Source organism: Microcaecilia unicolor, chromosome 4, assembly GCF_901765095.1.
Source record: "Microcaecilia unicolor chromosome 4, aMicUni1.1, whole genome shotgun sequence".
In the NCBI taxonomy this organism is placed as follows: Eukaryota; Metazoa; Chordata; class Amphibia; order Gymnophiona; family Siphonopidae; genus Microcaecilia; species Microcaecilia unicolor.
Window position 1 is genome coordinate 203,031,977 of NC_044034.1, and position 16,100 is coordinate 203,048,076.

The 16,100-nt window shown below is 48.1% G+C and overlaps 2 protein-coding genes across 2 annotated transcripts in view; one reads left to right on the top strand and one right to left on the bottom strand.

Moving 5' to 3' along the window:
• IGHMBP2 (immunoglobulin mu DNA binding protein 2) overlaps positions 1 to 13,175 on the bottom strand; it is a 237,282-nt gene extending 224,107 nt beyond the window's left edge. The window contains exon 1 of the mRNA XM_030201132.1: positions 12,890 to 13,175. Coding sequence (XP_030056992.1) covers positions 12,890 to 12,960 — 71 coding nt within the window. The 5' untranslated portion in view covers positions 12,961 to 13,175. The remainder of the gene's footprint in view (positions 1 to 12,889) is intronic.
• A 65-nt stretch (positions 13,176 to 13,240) lies between these two features.
• Positions 13,241 to 16,100, top strand: part of MRPL21 (mitochondrial ribosomal protein L21) — a 113,546-nt gene continuing 110,686 nt past the window's right edge. The window contains exons 1-2 of the mRNA XM_030199510.1: positions 13,241 to 13,342; positions 15,778 to 15,838. Coding sequence (XP_030055370.1) covers positions 13,264 to 13,342; positions 15,778 to 15,838 — 140 coding nt within the window. The 5' untranslated portion in view covers positions 13,241 to 13,263. The remainder of the gene's footprint in view (positions 13,343 to 15,777; positions 15,839 to 16,100) is intronic.

Here is a 16,100-nt window from a genome sequence, read left to right on the forward strand (position 1 = left end):
GAAGCATTGTGAGAACAGGATTTTTTGGCTAGACCTGTTTAACTAATGACTAAGTGCCAAAAAAGGTGACCAAACTGACCATATGACACTGGAGGGATAAAAGTAATCCCCTAATAGTCACTTATCCCTTCCCAGCCCCCTAAGAGATGAAAGTGACAGTATATCCGGGCTGCAGATATAATGGCCATTCCTCTTAGAGCAGCAAGCTAGTGGTCGGTACAGTGGACTGTAGAGAAAGAGACCCAGGCCCATATCCCACTCTAACTGGTACACTTGTGGTGGAACATGTGAGCGCCCCCAAAACCACACTGAACCCACATACAGGTGACACATGCAGGCATAAGGGCGACATATTGGTGTACAGCTGGGTACATTACATTTTTTGCTATTCCTGCAGGGCTCACCATACACATAGGAGTGGCCTAGTGGTTAGAGCACTGGTCTTGACATCCAGAGGTGGCTGGTTTACATCCCACTGCTGCTCCTTGTGATCTTGGGCAAGTCACTTAACCCTCCATTGCCTCAGGTACAAAATTAGATTGTGAGCCCTCCAAAGGACAGGGAAATACCCAGTGTACCTGAATGTAACTCACCTTTAGCTACTACTGAAAAAGGTGTGAGCAAAATAAAAACAAACAAATAAATAAATAAATAAATATAAGGGGGGTATATGATGTGATGTGTACTCTGGCACCTTTTATGTGATTTCTGCTTGATTTTTGCTTCTTTCTCCACTCCTAAATACAGTGTACTCCATTTAAGTGTATATCGGATAAGCGCATGCTCTGTTTAACTGCATGCCATACTTCGGTCTCTTTTTTGGCGCCATCAATTTCTATGGGGACAAACTTCGGTTTAGCGCACCACTGATAAGTGCAAGATTCGCTTATATGCATGGTTTAAGACCATTCCTCTGCAGGAAAGACTCTGCATAAGCACGCACACGGAATATGGAAGCCGATTGGTGCGCGACACCCAACGATATTTCAAATTTACCACCCCTTTAACTGCCACAGGCAGAATAAGCAAAAGAATGTTGTTAGAGTGTACACTGCAGTCGTCGTCGTCGCGGTTGAACTGTAAGACTTTAACACTGGCTGAATGAATAGAAGTTCTTTAAAAATTAGAAAACAAAGTCAAGCATCTATTGCTAAAGAATATGGTGTCAATCCCAGTCAAATTTCACGTATCTTGAAGCAGAAAGATCAGCTTCTGGAAGACTGGCAAAACAATACAAATCCAAACCAGAAACGAAAACAGGCAGGAAAAGCTGAGGAGGTAGAAGATGCTCTTCTTCGGTGGTTTTCTCGAGTCAGGAGTAGACAATTTCCTGTCAGTGGTCCACTGCTTCTGGAGAAACCTAACCAGCTAGCTGAAAGTCTTGGACTAACTGAATTCAAAGCCATGGTTGGATGGTTGGAAAGATGGATGGAGAGGAACAACATAAAATTCAAGAAACAGCATGGTGAAAAGCAAGATGCTGGTGACTTTGGTGCTGAAAATTGGGTTGTTTCAGTTCTTCCTACCATCTTGAACGAGTTTGCACCTCGTCACATTTTCAATGCTGACGAAAATGGTCTCTACTGGTGAGCGATTCCTGATGGAACACTTGCATTCAAATATGCCGAAACTACTGGAGGTAAAACATCGAAGGACCAACTGACGATCCTCCTTTGCTGCAATATTGATGGGAGTGAGAAGTTGGAACCACTCATCATTATAAAGAGCAAACAGCCCCATTGCTTCAAGGAAGTTAAGCGAGGATGTTATAATGCCGTTGTATCGCTCCACAGTGCGACCGCACCTTGAATATTGTGTCCAAGTCTGGTCACCGCATCTCAAAAAAGATATAAAGGAATTGGAGAAGGTGCAGAGAAGGGCGACGAAAATGATAAAAGGGATGGAACGACTTCCCTATGAGGAAAGGCTAAGAAGGTTAGGGCTCTTCAGCTTGGAGAAAAGGCAGCTTAGGGGTGATATGATAGAAGTCTACAAAATAATGAGCGGAGTGGAGCGAACAGATGTGAAGCGTTTGTTTACCATTTCAAAAAATAATAGAACCAGGGGACACAAGATGAAGCTAGAATATGGTAGATTTAAAACAAATAGGAGTAAGTTTTTCTTTACTCAGCATGTAGTTGGACTCTGGAACTCGTTGCCGGAGAATGTGGTGGCAGCAGCTGGCTTTACAGAGTTTAAGGGGGGTTTGGACAGATTCCTGAAGTAAAAGTCCATTGAACATTATTAATTTTTTTTTTTTTTTTGTGGGGGGGGGGGGGGGGTTGCCAGGTTCTTGAAGCCTGGATTGGCCGCGGTCAGAGACAGGATGCTGGGCTTGATGGACCCTTGGTCTTTTCCCAGTATGGCGGTGCTTATGTGTCATATAAGGCTAACACAAATTCATGGATGACTGGGGAAATTTGGAAGCAGTGGCTAAAGAAGTTAGACACTAGAATGCGGGCACAAAAGCATCAAATTTTGTTGCTTTGTGATAATTGTGCTGCACACAGTGATGATGATAGGCTGTTTAACGTCAAGGTGGTCTTCCTGCCACCAAACACTACCTCTCTGATCCAACCTATGGATCAGGGCATAATAGCCAATTTCAAACAACATTATCGGGCTCTTACTGCTACGTCGTCTGATGAGCGTTATGGATGACCAGACTGGCAAGGATAAACGTGCTGTTGAACTGGCTCATAATCTATCACTGTTGGATTCCCTACATATGCAGAAAGAAGCCTGGAATCATGTTACACAGGCAACCATTGTGAACTGCTACAAGCGGGTAAGCTTTGTTAAGAATGTGGAGAGGGACGAAACACATGCAGCTGTTGTAAACGCGTCAGATGAACAGGTTATTGACATCCTAGCCGGTGTTACTGAAGAGGAGTTTCATCACTATGTACTACTACTACTACTACTATTTAACATTTCTAGAGCGCTACAAAGTGTACGCAGCGCTGTACAAACACAGAAGAAAGACAGTCCCTGCTCAAAGAGCTTACAATCTAATAGACAAAAAGTAAAGCATTTAAATTTAAAATATTTAAGCAGTCAAGCACAAGAGAACAGTCACAGAAGGACAGAAGATGTTGAAGGGTGGTCAGTGTGATTAGGTGTAACTCTGGTTGGAGTAGTGGGAGAAGGTGATAGGAGATATACTATAGGATGTCATTCTGAGGCCAGGCTAAGTCTAAAGCAGGAGAAGGTATTCTCTGCAGCCTATCTGTGAGATGGAAAATGCTCTCTGAAGCTGCTGCTATAAGTTGTTAGTTTTCTCTCCCTGAAAGAGATCCAAGCCACACCCACGAAGTTCAAACTGTCAGTGGGGACGGTGAGGGGAGGAAATGGCAGTGCTTGATGAAAAAGAGAGCTCAGTTTGATAGGAGATATACTATAGGATGTCATTCTGAGGCCAGGCTAAGTCTAAAGCAGGAGAAGGTATTCTCTGCAGCCTATCTGTGAGATGGAAAATGCTCTCTGAAGCTGCTGCTATAAGTTGTTAGTTTTCTCTCCCTGAAAGAGATCCAAGCCACACCCACGAAGTTCAAACTGTCAGTGGGGAGGGTGAGGGGAGGAAATGGCAGTGCTTGATGAAAAAGAGAGCTCAGTTTGATAGGAGATATACTATAGGATGTCATTCTGAGGCCAGGCTAAGTCTAAAGCAGGAGAAGGTATTCTCTGCAGCCTATCTGTGAGATGGAAAATGCTCTCTGAAGCTGCTGCTATAAGTTGTTAGTTTTCTCTCCCTGAAAGAGATCCAAGCCACACCCACGAAGTTCAAACTGTCAGTGGGGAGGGTGAGGGGAGGAAATGGCAGTGCTTGATGAAAAAGAGAGCTCAGTTTGATAGGAGATATACTATAGGATGTCATTCTGAGGCCAGGCTAAGTCTAAAGCAGGAGAAGGTATTCTCTGCAGCCTATCTGTGAGATGGAAAATGCTCTCTGAAGCTGCTGCTATAAGTTGTTATGTAGCTGTTGATTATGATCTACAAACAGCTGACGACAGCACTGATTTCTTTGGTCCCAGTCCCTTGCACTTAAGCGGATTGCACTGTATTTATATACATCTTCCTGTTCAAGTTCCTTTATCTCGCAGCCAGAGGGATGCTTTCAGGTTTGCTTAACTTTCCTCTAAGGAAAAAAGTCACATTAGCACATTTGTGCACACCAAAAGTCATCTTGATGTCATCTGAGAAGCTTGTCACCACTTGAAGTTGTTCTGCTAATTGCTGGTCACTGAAACTGTAAAGTTTCAGGTCATCTACAAACAGTAAGTATGATGTAACCTGTGGATTGTTGGCATTTTTAGGAATAAAGCTAAGCCCATAGAACAAGGATTTAATGAGTACTCAGTGGATTAAATGCTAAACTAAACAGAAGCGGCAACAGGGAATCTCCCTGAAATATGTGCCACTAGATCTTGATGAAAGGAATGGGAAATTTCATATTGCAGGAGAATGGTTTGCCACATTTTCAAGGTGAACTTGATGTATACAATCAATCTAGGGTTTATTTTGTACACTTCAAGGCAACTTATTATTCAGGGATGTGGGACTCTTATCAAAGGCTTTCTTATAGTCAAATCCATGCTATACTGAGATTTCTGCTTTTCTTAGCACTTGTCATAATGTCTTTATTCAACATTAACTGGTTCTTGTTCCATAGACAGCACTGAGAACATGCAGTGCTGAACCAAAAGCAGAAGCCACAACCAGTGAGATGAGGGGGAGAGGTAGCTGGCTGGAGACTGTGGTTGGTAGGGAATGGCTGAGAATAGAGGGAGATTGTGGAAACAGGGGTTATTGAGAGAGGGAGACAAAGATGAAGGGAACTGGAGCCTGGAAGGAACAGGGTGAGGGCTGAAGAGGCCGATGGAGATCTGTGTCATTGGAACTGCCATGTGAAGTTACTACAGTGAGCAGAAAGGTCCAGTGGCATGCACCTGGCAACATGGTTGGGGGGGGGGGGGGGGCGCAGAAGTCTGTGCTAAATGCTACGTCATCCATAGGAACATATGGGTGACTCTAGCATTTAGTGTGCGCTAAAAACGCTAGCGCACCTTACTAAACAGGGCACTAAGAGATTTTTCAGCTGCTGTCTCCTTGATCCAAACAAAATGTGTCAATGTCTATTTAGATGCATTCTTTTTACAGTGCTTGAAAACAGATGGAATTATATTTGGCTCATTCTAACTCCCACTGACCTTACATTTTATCTTACTTCATCTTATTTTGATTTTATAATTCTTTTTCATTTTATCTTTTCCAGCTATCCCTCATACTGTACTTACTCCCGCGGGAGGTGGTGGAAACAAAAACGGTAACGGAATTCAAACATGCGTGGGATAAACATAAAGGAATCCTGCTCAGAAGGAATGGATCCTAAAGAGCTTAGACAAGATTGGGTGGCAAAGCTGGTGGCGGGAGACGGAGATGGTGCTGGGCAGACTTATACGGTCTGTGCCAGAGCCGGTGGTGGGAGGCGGGACTGGTGGTTTGGAGGTGGGGATAGTGCTGGGCAGACTTATATCGTCTGTGCCAGAACCGGTGGTGGGAGGAGGGGCTGGTGGTTGGGAGACGGGGATAGTGCTGGGCAGACATATACGGTCTGTGCCCTGAAAAGGACAGGTACAAATCAAGGTAAGGAATACACAAAAAGTAGCACATGGTAAAATTATGTATCATACCTGATAATTTTCTTTCCCTTAATCATAGCCGATCAATCCATAGACTGGTGGGTTGTGTCCATCTACCAGCAGGTGGAGATAGGGAGCAATCTTTTGCCTCCCTATATGTGGTCATGTGCTGCCGGAAATTCCCCAGTATGTCAATATCAAAGCTCCATCCGCAGGACTCAGCACTTAGAGAATTACACCCACAAAGGGACACTCTGCCCAGCTCACCACCGCCGAAGCGGGGGAGGGGAAATATTCCAGCGCACCACCGCCGGGGCGGTGGGCGGGAAACCACACCCGCCGACGCGGGGGGAACTGGCTTATCCTGCTACCGCAATCGCGGGAGGAGCCTGCTTACCCTAACACCGCCGAAGCGGGAGGGATACAAAGCTACCCTACAGCCGCACGAAGCGGGAGGAAGTGCCGGCATAATTTAGTTATCAATCCAGCCACCGCCGAAACAGGGGAAGAGGAAGCAGCAGTTCACTGTAACACAAAATCGTCTCAACTCGAAAAGACTTCAATTGGAAGAACTTGAACACGAAGTCCTCGTGAACAGGAAATGAAGACTGAACTTGAACCTGAAATATAACCAGAACACAAACAATACAGATATCTGGGAGGGGCTATGGATTGATCGGCTATGATTAAGGGAAAGAAAATTATCAGGTATGATACATAATTTTACCTTCCCTATCATCAAGCCGATCAATCCATAGACTGGTGGGATGTACCGAAGCAGTACTCACCCAGGGTGGGACATGGAAATCCCTGAACGCAACACTGAAGCCCCAAACTGGGCCTCGGCCCGAGCAGCCACATCCAAGCGGTAATGTCGTGAGAAGGTATGAGCCGACGACCAAGTAGCCGCTCTGCAAATCTCTTCCAAGGAGACAGATCTGGATTCCGCCATCGAGGCTGCTTGTGCTCTAGTAGAGTGTGCCTTCAGCTGAATAGGCGGTATCTTCCCCGCCGCTACATAAGCTGACGCGATCGTCTCCTTGACCCAACGTGCCACTGTAGGCTTAGATGCCTGCAGACCCTTACGAGGGCCTGCGAACAGCACGAACAAATGATCCAACTTCCGGAAATCATTGGTCACTTCCAAGTATCTGATGATGACCCGTCTAACATTCAGGTATTTGAGCGCAGGGTACTCCTCTGGGTAATCCTCCCTACAAAAGGAGGGTAGGTAAAGCTGCTGATTCACATGGAATCGAGAAACAATCTTGGGCAGGAAGGATGGCACTGGGCGAATCGATACTCCTGCCTCAGTGAATCGCAGGAACGGTTCTCTACACGAGAGCGCCTGGCGCTCGGAAACTCTTCTGGCTGATGTGATAGCCACCAGGAAGACTGCTTTCAACGTCAGGTCCTTCAGCGATGCCCTTGGCAAGGACTCGAAGGGCGGCTTCTGCAAGGTCCGTAGTACCAGATTGAGATTCCACGTAGGCACTATCGAGTGCAGAGGGGGGTGCAGGTGATTAACTCCTTTGAGAAAGCGTACCACATCTGGCTGTGAAGCCAGGGAAGCTCCCTTCAGACGACCCCTGAAGCAAGCTAGAGCCGCCACCTGGACTTTCAGCGAACTGAGCGACAGGCCTTTCTCCAGCCCCTCTTGCAGGAACGCCAACACTGAAGATATTGGAGCAGTGAAGGGCGATATAGATCCTGCCTCGCACCACGACACAAAGGTACGCCAAACCCTGGCGTAAGTGGTGGAAGTAGAGCGCTTCCTTGCTCTCAGCATAGTGGCGATGACCTTGTCTGAGAAGCCCTTCTTCCTCAGCCGCTTCTGCTCAATAGCCAGGCCAGGCCGTAAGACCAAAGGGGGAGGGATCCTCGATCACCACGGGACCCTGATGTAAGAGGCCCCGCTCCGCTGGCAGCCGCAGAGGGCCGTCCACCGAGAGTCTGACCAAGTCCGCATACCAGGGACATCTGGGCCAGTCCGCACCCACCAGGATCACCCGGCCCGGATGCTTTGCCACCCGGCCTAGCACCCTGCCCATCATGGGCCAGGGCGGGAACACGTAGAGAAGCTCCTGTGCCGGCCACTGCTGGAGAAGAGCATCGACTCCCAGGGATCGAGGGTCCCATCCTCTGCTGAAAAAACGCGGCAATTGGCCGAGGACGCCATCAGATCCAGGCTTGGCCGGCCCCAGCGTTTCGTGATGTCCAAGAACGCCCGAGCAGACAGTTGCCACTCTCTGGGATCCAAGGTATGGCGACTGAGAAAGTCAGCCTTGACATTCATGACTCCCGCAATGTGGGCCGCTGACAGCTGTTCCAGATTCGCTTCCGCCCACAGGCATAGCTTCATGGCCTCCTTGGCTAGAGGGGTGCTCCTGGTACCTCCCTGGCGATTGACATAGGCCACAGCCGTGGCATTGTCCGACAGGACCCGTACAGGCCTCAGCACCAGTACCGGGAGAAACTCTAGAAGCGCCAACCGAATGGCTCGGAGCTCCAGGAGGTTGATGGACCATTTTGTCTCTGCAGGAGACCAGAGCCCCTCCGCTGTCTGTCTCAGGCAGTGGGCTCCCCAGCCCGTCAAGCAGGCGTCCGTCGTGACGACAACCCACTCCGGGGTCTTAAGAGGCATTCCTGTGGACAGCTTGCCTAGCCTCAGCCACCAGCTCAGCGCCTTTCGCACCGCTGGATCCAAAGGAAGGCGTACGGCGTAATCCTCCGACACTGGAGTCCACCGCCGCAGAAGTGCTGTAGTGGTCTCATATGGTCTCATCGTGGCCGTCATGGAGCCCAACAGCTGCACATAGTCCCAAGCTCGAAGGGTAGAGGAGGCTAGGAACTGGCCCACCTGGGTCTGAAGCTTGACGCTCCGGTTGTCCGGCAGGAACACTCTGCCCACTTGGGTGTCGAATCGAACTCCCAGATACTCCAGGGACTGAGTCGGGCGCAGCTGGCTTTTCTCCCAGTTGATGATCCATCCCAGGGAGCTCAGAAGAGCAATGACCCTGTCTGTAGCTCTCCCGCACTTCGCATAGGAAGGGGCTCGGATCAGCCAGTCGTCCAGATAGGGATGGACTTGCACTCCCTCCTTGTGGAGGAAGGCCGCGATGACCACCATTACTTTGGAGAAGGTCCACGGAGCCGTAGCCAACCCGAACGGGAGGGCTCTGAACTGGAAGTGTCGGCCCAGCACTGCAAAGCGCAGAAAGCGCTGATGAGACGGCCAGATGGGAATATGTAGGTAAGCTTCCTTGATGTCCAGGGAGGCCAGGAATTCTCCCTTTTTCACCGCAGCTATTACGGAGCGGCGGGTCTCCATCTGGAAGTGCCGAACTTTCAAGGCCTGATTGACTCCCTTGAGGTCGAGAATAGGCCGAGCAGATCCTTCTTTCTTAGGCACCACAAAGTAAATGGAGTAGCGCCCCTTGCCAAGCTGATCTACTGGCACCGGGACCACCGCGCCCAGGCGGATCAGGTTGCTCAAAGTCTGCTGCACGGCAGCTGCTTTGACCTGAGATTTGCAAGGAGAGTTTACAAACCCGTCTCTTAGGGGTCGGCAGAACTCTAGCTTGTAGCCGTCTCTGATGACTTCCAGAACCCAAGCGTCTGAAGTTACCCTGATCCACTCGCCCAGAAACGAGGACAACCTTCCTCCTATCTGCACTGGGCCATGGACCAGGTCCCCGTCATTGGGTACGCGACCCTGGGGGCGGGCCGGAGGACGAACCTCTGGGACGGCGGTCCCTACGAAAGGAATGCTGCTTGGGGGAGAAGTTCTGTTTGAAGGAAGCGGAGGCAGAGGAGGCCGACTTGCCCGGGCGATACCGACGGGCTTCCTGGAATCGGCCCTTAGAGGAACCAGGACGGGCACTACCAGCACGAGTCCTGACCTCTGGCAACCTCTTGCCCTTGGACGTGCCGAGCTCCGTCACGATCTTGTCCAGCTCGTCCCCAAAGAGCAGCTTGCCTTTAAAAGGCAACTTGGCTAGGCGAGATTTAGAGGCATGGTCAGCAGTCCAGTGCTTAAGCCATAGCCACCGCCGCGTAGAGACTGTCTGCCGTGCCCTTGGCCGAGGCTCTCAAAACATCATACAGCAAGTCTGCCAATTAGGCCAAACCAGACTCCAGGGTCGGCCAGTCCGCCCTCCAGGAAGGGTCCGAGGGGGAAGGCCGCTGCACAACAGTCAGGCACGCCCTAGCCACGTAGGAGCCGCAAACCGAGGCTTGCAAACTCAGAGCGGCCGCCTCAAAGGACGACTTTAAAGCCGCCTCCATTCTCCTGTCTTGGGCGTCCTTCAGGGCAGTGCCACCTTCCACCGGCAGCGCCGTTTTCTTAGTCACGGCAGTGATTAAGGAATCTACCGTGGGCCAGACAAAGGCTTCCCGTTTCCCCTCAGGAAAGGAGTACAGACGGGACATAGCCCTGGCTACTTTCAGGCTCGCCTCAGGGGCATCCCATTGCGCTGAAATTAAGATCTGCATGGCTTCATGAACGTGGAAGGTTCTAGGCGAGCGCTTCGTTCCCAGCATAATGGCGGAGCCAGTAGAGGCTGAGAGAGAGCCTTCCTCCGGAGAGGCAATCTTCAAAATGCTCATGGCCTACACAAGCAGGTTGGGCAAATCCTCTGAGCAAAAAAGCCGCGCTGCAGAGGGGTCCTCCGCTCCATCCGAGCGAGGATCAGTCTCTTCCATCGATTCCACTAAGGATCTCTGGGAGAACTCAGACACGCTGCCGTCATCCACATCAGAGGAGACCGAGTCCCCCAAGGGTGGAAGATCCACCCAAGGGCGCTTAAGCATAGAGGCCTCATCACCCCGATTAGAGGTGGGCAGGGGCAGCGTTCTGCATGAGAAAGGCTTGATGCAGCAGCAAAATGAACTCAGGGGAGAAACCCCCCAGTCTGTGCATTTCTGCAGCCTGTGCCGCGGCCCTAAAGGCGCCCTCCATCTGCGCTCCCAGTAGCGGGGGGGAGGCGTGTTGCGCGTCCAAAATGGCGTCTGGCGCAAAACTCCGAGAAGGAGCCGCGCGGGAAGAAGGGCATTTTAATTTCGCCGACTTCTTACTGTCGCCCGATTCAAGGGCGACCAAGCTGTTAACGTCTCCCAACTCGAGGGTGGCCCAAAAAGAAGAAGACCGAGCCACGTGGCCGGTCATGACCGGGAGGGCGGCCAGCGGGGGATGGGTGCCTAAGGCGGGAAAGGCTGCCGCGCCGGAGGAAAAACCGGTGAACCCTCCCGGTTCCGAAAGGGCGTCCAAAAAGGGCGACTCTACCTTCGATCCCCCCGCTTCCCCGCTAGGCGCGCGAACGCGTTCCAGGGAGCGTCTTTTCGCGCCCTTGCCATCCGAGGCCATAGCTACGTGGAGACCGTTCGGGGAACCCCCTGCCCACTAGTAAAAGGTAAAAATTACCTGCTTCTTGCTCCGAGCAGTGACGACTTGTTCCAGTGAGCAGCTGCAAATGGACGTCCTTTTTGAACGTTAAAAATTTTTTTTTTTTTTTTTTAACGGAGCCAGCGGGAGGGGGGAGAAAAGGAGGGACCTGGCACCACCAGGTTTGCACTTGCTCATGAAGAGCCCTCAACCCCAGCTTGGAGACCTAGCCAGAGCTGCTGCTGTGTGACCACACACTTGCTGAGATAGAGAACATACTGGGGAATTTCCGGTAGCACATGACCACATATAGGGAGGCAAAAGATTGCTCTCTATCTCCACCTGCTGGTAGATGGACACCTCCCACCAGTCTATGGATTGATCGGCTTGATGATAGGGAAGTGAGTTTATCTTGTTGGGCAGACTAGATGGACCGTGCAGGTCTTTTTCTGCCGTCATCTACTATGTTACTATGTTTTATTTTGTTTAAAATGCTTCCATCACTCTAATCATATTTCAATACCATTTACTATTTATTTTGTGACATCTGCCCTTGTTAAAAAAATGAAATGTTTTAAATATATATATACTAGTAAAAAAGGCCCATTTCTGCGTGAAATGAAACGGGCGCTAGCAAGGGCTCCCCCCTCCCTCCATTGCGGTCTCCCTCTCTCCCGAGTCCCACGCCCTCCTTTCCTGCCCTCCAGGCCGTCCTCCCTCTCCTCTCCCACTCCCCTGTAACTCACCACTTTGTCTGGCGTTCCGGTGGAAGACGGAGAGGGGCGAGTGGAGGGTGGGAGCGGCGTTGACGGTGACGGCGATTGTGGTGGGGCCATTTGTAGAGGGGTGGTTGGAGGTTAGCTGGGCCTTTGTGGTCACTGTAGGGTTCGTCGGTTGAAGCCATCTCTCTCTGGCCATGTCTCCGCCCTCAACGTCATAACGTTAGACGTGAAGGCGGGGCTAGGAGACATGGGCAGAGAGAGATGGCTTCGTTTGGGCACATCCTCGGGCGGTTTTCTGTTTGACAGTCTGCAGCGATTCGTTGAAAGGGGAGGAGTAGGGAAACACGCGCCGCGTGTTTCCCTACTCCTCCCCGTTCGTTCTTTTTTGCTTTTTTGTAATTGTTCCGCCCTCGACGTCATCACGTGTGATGCGAGGGCGGGGCACAGAGACATGGTCAGTGTTGTGGCTTCACCACCATGAACTTACGAACCGGTGTCTGAGTGCCTGCAGTGACGTCAGTGTCTTCTGAACGTTGAGGGCGAGTTTTATTATAGTAGATATATATATAAAACGTTATATTTTCTAAAAGTTAATAAAATTTGAACTAAAAAAAACAAAGTGGGAAAATGAATGTATACAGGGAATAGCAGTGAAAGAATGGAAAGGAGCGGTTATCACAACAACCTAGGTGTAGACAGGATAAAAAGCATACACTTGTTATTGCAATATAACAACATCTTAGCACAAAACAAAGCGGAAACATCAATAAGATGATATTCTGAAACTATTACAAACTGATGTCATCTTTTATAAGCAACAGGCAAGAAGGAGGAATTCTGAAGTGACAGTGAGCCACTGTCTCAGAGTTACAACGTTACCCAGTTCGAAGAGGGATATTTAAAGCCAGTCCTGGCTTTCTGACAAGCCTCTCCTGTATTATGGATTTAATGAATAGAATCAGGAACAATAAATCCCACACTGCTTTGATGAGTGTAAATTCAGAACCGGGATTGGGGGAAAAAAAAAAAGTAAACTCCCTCCTGGAACTCGGTAACATGACAGCTCTCGTGTCTCCATTTCCAACAGTAGGCTTCTGGGGTGGGTCTAGGTCACCCCAGTGATGCAGGTCAGAGCATCCTACCTGGTCTCCTCTATTTCCGCTTCTCTCTCCTCCTTGAGGAGCTCTAACTGACTCTGGACAAAGTTCTCCATGATGACTGCCAGCAAACGTAGTCGAAAGCCTTCCTTGGGGATTTCTTCAGCCCAGAGTTTCCGTCTCTAACTGGGTCACCTGCTGAAAGACATTCTCCCCCTTACTGACACTCACTGTCCCCCCCTCCCTCCTCCTCAAAGCGTTACAGGTATCAATAGCAGAAACCCAACACCCCGCTAATCCTCTCGAAGAGAGTGCTTCGGAGTTCGGACCTTTTCTTTTGGCTCATTGATTCCCCAGGGTTCCTTTTCCGGTTACTCACTACTACTAGCCCACTTCCGATTACCAGCTTCCGGCTGGAGATGGCGGTGGTGGTCTGGGGTCGGTTGCTGTGGCGGGCGCGGGGGCTGGTGGCTTGTTCACCGACCGGACCTGCAGCAGGTGAGTGCAGGAACCGGGTGCGGTAGGAGCCAGGGGAGCGGCTTTATACTGGAGGACGCTTGAGGTTATAATAGCTGTTGTATGAGCAAGGTTATGTATTAACGGTTTTTATCTTTTTCATTTTATTAGGTTTACTAGTAAAAAACCCCGTTTCTGATGCAAATGAAACGGGGGCTAGCAAGGTTTTCTTCAGAGTGTGCATGTGGGAATGTGTGTCCCTGCCCTCTGCCCTCTCTCCCTCCCCCCTTGGAGTCCAGTCCTTCAGTGTTAAGTTTCCTGCTGTTCTGTGTTACAGAGAGAGTGAGGGCATCTCTCTCCCCTCCCCCTCTGAGTCCTTCACTGTTACAGAGAGAGGGATTTCGTGCTGTGCTGTTTTCCTTCACTCATGGGGAAACCGGATATCTCTGGCGCTTCACACTTCCGGCTGGAGGCTTCAGAACGTTGGTCTTGCCTTTTATATATATAGAAAGATAGATAGATAGAAGATAGATGTTTATAATGAGTACTTTTAGGGTATGGCAGTTTTTCTCTAGCTTTTTTGAGCCACCAGGGATCGCTTCAGTGTATCTGATTTTGTTTCTTATACAGTGCTGTATATTTTTAATAATGCATCTTAATATTTGAAAATGTGATGCAAGTGCCAGCCAGTTAGCAGTCAGATTCGGTGGATATTAATCAACAATAAATTCGTTTGTTCCGGATGTGGTTTTTCAAACGGAATGTTTTAAGTATAGCTTTCTGTTAATAATGGTAGCCAGGCTACCGTAGCCTTAGCAATAATCAGATGTCTTCATTATCTTGTTGGATACCCAAATTGCATATATAAGGCTGCAAACTGAATCCAGATTTGTAGTACAGGGTTGTTCCAGTCCTGAGTTTATCTCGTTGTATGCAGGGACGTGTTCTGATTTCCTCATTGCATTCCCTAAGAAACGCAAAACTACAAGTCCCAGCATTTACTGGGGTAAACCCTGGACTGGATCCAGTTGGCAACCTTATGTATTTATCAATGCAAACAATTTATGTTGATAGATGCATCTGCTATTTTTTTTTAACCGGCATGAAAATGTCTTCCGTCAGTGAAGTGCTCAATAAGTGAGATGGTTAAAAAAAATAATAAAAAACTATGGGGGTGTTACTGTGAGGTTTAAACTTTATTTAGAAAGAGGGCAAATTTACCCATTTTTAGGAGGGAGATTTTGAGCTTACACTCTGAAACAGTATGGGGTTGAAAGCAATAAACAGTATGGGGTTCTACTAATTTAAATCCGTGCAACACGCTAGGGTTATCAGAAAGCCAGGACTGGCATATAAACTAGGAGTAGCCTAATGGTTAGTGCAGTTGACTTTGATCCTGGAGAACTGAGTTTGATTCCCACTGCAGCTCCTTGTGACTCTGGGCAAGTCACTTAACCCTCCATTGCCCCTGGTACAAAATAATACCTGAATATATGTAAACTGCTTTGAATGTAGTTGCAAAATCCTCAGGTGGTATATCAAGTCCCATTTCCCTTTTAGAACTGGGTAACTTGGCAGCGTCTAATATTTCTCTATTGCAAAATCTCTTAAATGTTTATACGTATGTAATGAAGGTTGGCCATCTTTCAGATGTCTACAGAACATATTGCCAAGTCCCATTGACAATCGTTAGACTGGACATATTATTTAGTGCTCTTTCAACCAGGCTTAAAAGAGCTATTGTGGTTATAGGGTGTAGTAATTTCCTAAAAGAAGATTAACTTGTAGCATATTCTTCACAATTTATGCAGTGAACAGATCAGCGGTACCAAAATAATTAAACAAGATGTTGAAAAGCAACAAAATTAAATGTATGCGCACAATTGTCAGTGTCATGTTTGTGCTGGAAAGTAGCTAAGCTGGCTGCTGAGCATTATAGAATGCTGCACTTTCTGCCAGCCTCAATGGAAGAGCTAATGCAGAATGCAGTGGCCAGGCTCAGGTTGGGGTGCACTATGGCAAGTTTTCAAGAGCACTGCTACCTCAGCAGGAAAAGGCTAGACGAAAGATAACTTTGTAAGTAGAGAAGAATAAGTGTAGAAAAGATTGAAAAAGGGAAGAAAAACAATTCAGAGGAAGGGGAGAATAAAGAATCAAAAGCAAGAAAATACAGAAAATGAACTGAACCCAAACAGACAAAACAGAGTGACGGAAGCATAAAAAAAATAGTAATTTTTTTCTTTTAACTCCTAAAATTTCTCCTGTGTGCATACTTCAGGGAAACTTAGTGGCTACTTTATTTTGTTACCTGCTCACATGGTAGAAGTACTTGGCATCTTTGTATTTTGAAGGTTGTTATTTATAAACTGTTGTTTGTTCATCTGCCAACTGCAGATTTGTAATCTTATAGTACTGTATAAATGTTCACAATTCTATAGCATGCTGTTCATTTTTAATGGTTTGTCTTTTCTCCTCAGCTTCTGTGTTATGGTCTGCCTTTCAGAGTCAAAGATCACAGAGCACTTCACTTCAGACAGGGTAAACTGGAAATGTGGCATTTTTTCAATAAATCATATTAAGCAAAAATGTTTCCATAATTTATTAACAGTTCTCAAAAGAATTGGTTGTAATGGATCAGTAGTCCAACTGAAACCTGTTTCATACTCTAATTACTACACTTTATTAGAAACTATTTTGTAGGGCTGCATGTTAGACCCGGCAAAAAAGACAGACCAACACACAGCACAACAATAAAGCAAACAAAAAAGAGTGAGCACTCAGAAATACAAAGCAAAAAATA